The sequence below is a fragment of the Crocodylus porosus genome, unplaced genomic scaffold (genome assembly GCF_001723895.1).
Source record: "Crocodylus porosus isolate Cpor-Errol unplaced genomic scaffold, CroPor_comp1, whole genome shotgun sequence".
In the NCBI taxonomy this organism is placed as follows: Eukaryota; Metazoa; Chordata; order Crocodylia; family Crocodylidae; genus Crocodylus; species Crocodylus porosus.
Window position 1 is genome coordinate 2,421,098 of NW_017728922.1, and position 6,157 is coordinate 2,427,254.

At 43.3% G+C, this 6,157-nt stretch overlaps 1 protein-coding gene across 1 annotated transcript in view; it reads left to right on the plus strand.

The window, feature by feature from the left end:
• PREX1 (phosphatidylinositol-3,4,5-trisphosphate dependent Rac exchange factor 1) overlaps positions 1–6,157 on the plus strand; it is a 277,523-nt gene that overhangs the window by 180,133 nt on the left and 91,233 nt on the right. The window contains exon 7 of the mRNA XM_019539798.1: positions 2,301–2,434. Within this exon, the coding sequence (XP_019395343.1) occupies positions 2,301–2,434 (134 nt within the window). The remainder of the gene's footprint in view (positions 1–2,300; positions 2,435–6,157) is intronic.

A 6,157-nucleotide genomic window follows, 5' to 3' on the forward strand; every position in this document is an offset into this window, starting at 1 on the left:
GGGGGGGCTCATGGAAGAGCCCCCCATGAAGCATGGGGCAATGGGGGCAGCAGGGTTGTCCCCCCTGCCCAGCAGCAGCTGGTGAGTTGGGGCTTTTTTTTTCAAAGAGCCAGGAGCTGGGAGAGCGGGCAGGGGATGGGGCGAATTTGGAGATTCATCTGATTTAGCAGCAGCCGAATCTCCAAATCATATTTGGATGAATTAATTTGGGACAGTGATTCGAATCACCGAGTCGAATCACTGTCCCCCGAATCGGCCGAATCCAAATCTGAAGTGAATACTAGCTGCTTCGCACGGACCTGTAAACTATGTCAGTACAGCAAGTGAAAATACTGCATTGAGCTAACTCCCCCCAGTTTAAAATCCAAATATACAGAAATGCAGATGTGTAACATAGTTTGAAAAGTGCAGCAGAGGTAGGAAGAATCATTTTTTAATACAATGCAGTCAAAGTGTAGTTCACACTTCTGTAGCAATATTATGTTTAGAAAAACTGGTTTTCATTTAATTGATTTTTCCTGGGTAGCTTAATAGCATCAGCCAATAGAAAGGACAGCAAGTAAAATTTCACCTGTACTGAATGCACAGTGTAAATCTCATTCAAAGTCTTTGGAAATTGGACCTCTGCAAGAAGATGACTTTTTCCTTCTTTGTGCACAGAGGTGTTTGTGGTCTGAGTGAATGGATATAATGGATAGGAAGCTTGTAAAAATGAAGGTAGCAGAATCTTTGCAAATCAAATTGTTTAGCTGATAATGTGTGTCTTGCAATCCAAAGGTACTGTAGTTCTCTTTTCCAGTAAGGCTCAAGTCAAGAGATCAAATTATCTAATGTGCTTCCTTATTTGCTATGTCAAGGAATGATAAGGAAGTTGACATTGCTCTAAGAAGTTATTCTTCTTTCCAAACTAATTTCAAATACAGAAATATATGATAAATGCCGCCACTGCTTCTGAGCATTTGTTGTAAGTGGATCCTTGTTAGTAGGATGCCTCTGCACCTGTGAAATAATATAAGACCTAGCATCATATGGATAAAGACTAAGGACTGACTGTTTTTGCACAGTGTAGCATCTAAGAAAGCTGTATACTTTGTACTTCAGGGGTTGGCAAACTTTTAAAGCACTTGCAGCCTGGCTGCTGGCATGAGCCACTGTTCCCCCCTAGCAGGGGAAAGGGAGAGTAGAGCAGAGGGAAGGGAAAGTGGGAAGTAGGTGGCTGCCAGTGGGGAGGGGAGGGGAGGGAGAGAGATTATCCCTGGGAAAACAGTACCTGTGATAATGAAGCAGGGAGAGTTAAAGGGAAGGAGAGACTAAGTAACATTTTCCATAGGGGAGAGGTGAGAGAGAGATCAGGGTGGTGGTGGAGGGCAGAGAAGGGAGTGCACTGGGCTGAGCTGCATGCAGTGGATCCCATACTGCAGGTTGGATCTTTGCAGGCCAGTTCTGGCCTCTGGGCTGTATGTTGCTAGTGCATATATTCCTTTCTAATTTGGGCTTGGGTAGTTCACAGATGAAACTGGAGCACGGCTAGGCCTGCCTGCATCTGTGCCCAACTGCAGGTGCCCTGGGTAACTAGCCTGGGATCATCTTCCTTAGCTATGCTCCATACAATAACATAGGGATGCCTGGAACCAGTGGCAGTGGCCTTACATCACCCAGAGGCTTGGTTGTGGCAGGGATTCCTCAGGCAGCTAGCTCAGTCAGCTTTGTAATCACTTTGCACACTCACATAGACCCCCGTCATGGGGCCAGGACTTGGCCCATAGAAAATGCAGCCATATGATTTTGGGGGGGCGTTGTTTCTAATTTGCACATGTGTATTGAGAACTGGAGGAAGGAGAACAGCTTCATGCACTGCTGACAGCAAAGTTGGGAAGACAGGTTCTGTGGTGGTATCATCTTCTGGAAAGATGGCTAAGAGAGACTATGGCAAAGGAGACTCCAATGCCCTTCTAGAGGGCATCCTTAAAGTCACCACTTATGTGCAGTGCCAGGATGAAGATGAGTGATGTTCTGAACAGAGGGACTAAAAGGGATTTCTTGTGAAGAAAGGTCCCTTGTATTGAACAGGGAAATCACAGAATAGAGGCATTTCATTAGGGATATTTTTAAGCACCTGGGAGAAGATCACATATAAGGTCACCTTAAGAAATTAAGGAGCATCTCCCTTATGGAAAGTCCACTGTTTAGCAGTTCACATGACTTATTTAATAAGCTGGGCTGATGCATAGATAGGGCGTAATTAAGCATAATTGTACTCTAAAAAAGGCAAAATAAACAGTTGGTTTTCTATGCTCTAGGGGTCCAATCTGACAGACATCTGCACACAGCTCCTACTCCAAGGGACTTTGTTAAAAATCTCAGCTGGAAACATCCAAGAAAGAACATTTTTCCTGTTTGATAACCTCCTGGTCTACTGCAAGCGGAAATCCAGGTGAGCACATCCTTCCAGTCTTGTCATGTAGGCTTTCCAGCAATGGGAAAAAGCCTCTCCTGAGCATCTACTCTAGTTCCCATCAGCCTCTGGTCTTGAATTACAGGTTTATAATCTGTTCCTTTTGTCTGCTTCTACTCTTGTCTGTTCAGTCTCATGGACAGAGAAATTGCTGTACAGCCTTGTCCGTGTGCCAAACAGTGACTGAGTCCCTCTGCCCTGAAAAATGTGCAGCTTTAAGACATGACTAGATACAGTGCAGGAAAACCACAGACTGAGGTGTGGCTCTTGGAGCTGGGTAGCTTCCCAGAGCAGATGGGTCTCGAGGAGTGGTGCGAGAAAGGACGTTTTGCCAACATTCATCGTGAGGTTGTTCCAAGCATATGAGGGCAGCATGACAGAAGACTTGAAGCCAGGTTTGGGCAATGACAATGAAAGGAAAAGTCCAGAGAAAGCACGCAGCACAGGAGCAGAGAGGAGAAGATATAAGGAGATAGTCAGTGTTTGCAGTTTATCCTCAGTAACAGCGATGCATTATAGCCCTATTAGTATTAGCTGTTTTTATTTATTCATTCACTTCATGCAAGGCTCTCCTTAAGCTCGAGGCACATCTACTACAGAATAGCCCATAGTTTACTGTTTTCATTCACCTTTCCGGAGTCCATTTCTGTCTTTGGTGCTTATCTTTCACTCTCCCACTGCCCTCTTTTCCAAGCTTGCCTTCATTCGTTGGTTCCTGTGATCCCACCTCTGATACCTCCTCTCCTTTCCTCTATGCTGCTCCCAGCTCTTGGCTCAGCGTGCTCTTTACAGTCCTTGGTGAAGGAGGCCTTCCATTCAGAACAGCGTTTCTAACTGGAGTGCTGAGAGACCAAAAGGTCTGTCCCACGAGAAATTTGGATTATATCAGGAAATATTTTCAAAAATGTCCAAGTGTTGCCATTTTTGTGGAATGCAAACTCTGAAAAATTCCCAGTGGGAAATAGGCAACCATTTTCTTTCTATAATGTCCAAATATTTTCTGTCGCTCATGTTGACATGTCGGAATATAGAATTATTGGTTGCAAGTATATATTAATATTATAATGACATAGAAAAGTTTAAATGAAATCAAATGAAGCAGCAAAGGGGAACTTCTTTTGAACCTTATCTAAGTGAAATCACTGACATCACTGAAACAAAGCAACAAAAGCCTTTTCGTCACAACCATCAAAAATCAACGTGTTCAAATGAAACATTTAGATTGCAGCGAAACTGGTTCTCTGATGTACAGATATTCCAGTTAGAAACTTCCCAACCCACTCCATGTCTGACCTGGCATGGTGCAGTTCCAGCTTGTGTAAGAACTCCCTCTCTCCGGGTCTGTTTGCAGTTCAGGTTGATTCAGCCCCTCCCTTGTACGTGCGTTTTTCCCGGAATACTAAGTTTTAGGAAACAAAATGTTCCAGGGCCTTTTAAGCAAGTCTCTCTGTTTTTGCACATCAGACGTTACTGAAGTACTCTGTAGTTTGGCTTGGGATCGGAGGAGGCTGCTGTAACACTCTCGAGTTCCCTAAAGGATCGATGTTGTTTATCTTTCTCTATTAATGCTGCACAGCCTGTCCAAATCTCCAAAATCTGATTTCCATTAAAAAGCCGAGTATTCTAAGAAGTCTGCTGAGTATTACTTAATATGAAAGATATATTTAGGGATGGGAGGGCTATTCTAAAATGTGGATGTTTCCCCTGTCTGGCTGCTATTTATAATTTGGTCCAGAGTGAAAATGGATGTCCACGTGCTTGTGATAGCTAGGCCATTTGGCCAGCCACATGACAAACAACTGAACTAATGGGATGCAGATGTTATGAAATTCAAAACAGTCTGTGGTGCCTACTTTGAAGTCTAGTGATCTGATCCGAAGTTCATTGATAACTGATTTTCACTGGTCTGGTTATTTTGATTTTAAGGCAAGAACCTTGTTGGCAAGGCTCAAGCCATGAACCCTAAATGAGCAGCAATGAGACAAAATGCTGCACTTTTCTGATTTGCCACTGTGGGCTTTCATTTCGGTGTAAACCAGAAGCAGACCCCTCGGAGCCCCAAGGAGTGACACCAGTGTAAACTGGGATCAGAATCAGGACCTACATTTTGACCTGCAGGTTTGCTGTCTCATCTCTGCAGCAGCCGAGGAGAAGTCTGCCAAATCGATGACATAGATTTTTGGGGCTGAGTATTGTTCTGTTACTTTAGAAGCAGGCTAGCCTCCTGTTTAAATTGAATCCTGATGTTAGAAACAATATGCTTCCTTCAGGGAAATAGGCTGAGCATCCAAAAGACTTCATTAAGGCTGAACTTCTCTTATGGATCTGCCCAGTCCTCTTTAGGAAATGATCTAATGGCCTGAAGATTTCAGGCCTGGTCAGTCTGATTGGATGTAGACATCCAGTCATCACCAGCTTGTATTTATCACCCCCACTGGTCAGAAAACGGAAAGAATGTGTTCACGACAAATTTACAATTCCACCTTCCATCCCAGATTTTGTGCAGAAATTTCATTTCAGGAGACTTCTGACCGGCTGATTTTAATTGCAGCTTTATTTATACCCTGTGGGCTCTTGGCAAGTGGCCACAGCAACCCCTTCACGTTACAGAGTTTGGACACCAGCCATCTCAACAGTGATGATTTCATCAGTTGTGTTTTGGTTCAGATAGTGGGGTTGTTTTTAGATATCAGAGCCAACTAATGCTCAGCAGGTGCCAGTTTGATTTTAAACTTCTAAATCAGTGGATCTCCAACTTTTTATACTCAAGGCACCTCTCAGTAGACTGATAGGCACCCTTCTATAACTTTTGTCAATTGAGCATCAGCCTGTTTCAGAAACAAACTTCTTTATTACGGTGCTTACTTATGTGCAGAAGGTCTGGGCAGTGGGGAAGGGAAATGGCTAGGCAGGGATTGAACCTGAACCTGAGTCTGAGCAGTGGCTTATCTGCCCTGGCACCCTGGTTGAGAATCACTGTGCTAATATAAAGACCCAGGACATAAACAAACCATAAAAAAGGCTTTAAAAAAATCTTTAACCAGTCCTTTCAATGGAGTCACTTCTTTACATTTAACGATAAGGATATAAACTCTGATCTGCTATATGGTGTTGTTCAAGAGTACAGCATGCCAAGACAAGTAAAATGCATGTAGAAGTCCATGTGACACCAGTCTTTTGTAGCTTTCCTTACAAATTTGGATTTCAGAATTAATGCACTTTAAAGTTTCCAAAGACTGAAAAAACAAATAGGAGGCTATACTTAACATTTTGCATTAAAACCACGTGAGACTGAAAGTTTCATACCATAATCACCTTGAATTCAGATGCATCAATGACGATCCATGCTGATGTTTTAAAGTGGTTCTAGTCCACAACAAGTAAACCTTACATTCTCATGAAACCTTGCTACACTGATATTCCGGTATGGTTATTATTATTTGCTTGTTGTCCAATAGATTTCTTAAATTAAAGTTATTCCATAAAGAGTGACATTGGAATGATATGGATATTTTGGTTCACATGACATTTTTATACTCATAACATATTGCTTCTAATATTCATCAAACTGGGGGGCTGTGGTGTAGACACCCACACAGTCAAATGGGTCACCAACTGGCTGGTGGGCCGCACCCAGAGGGTGGTAGTGGATGGGTCCTTCTCAACCCAGAAGGACGTGGGCAGTGGGGTCCCCCAGGGCTC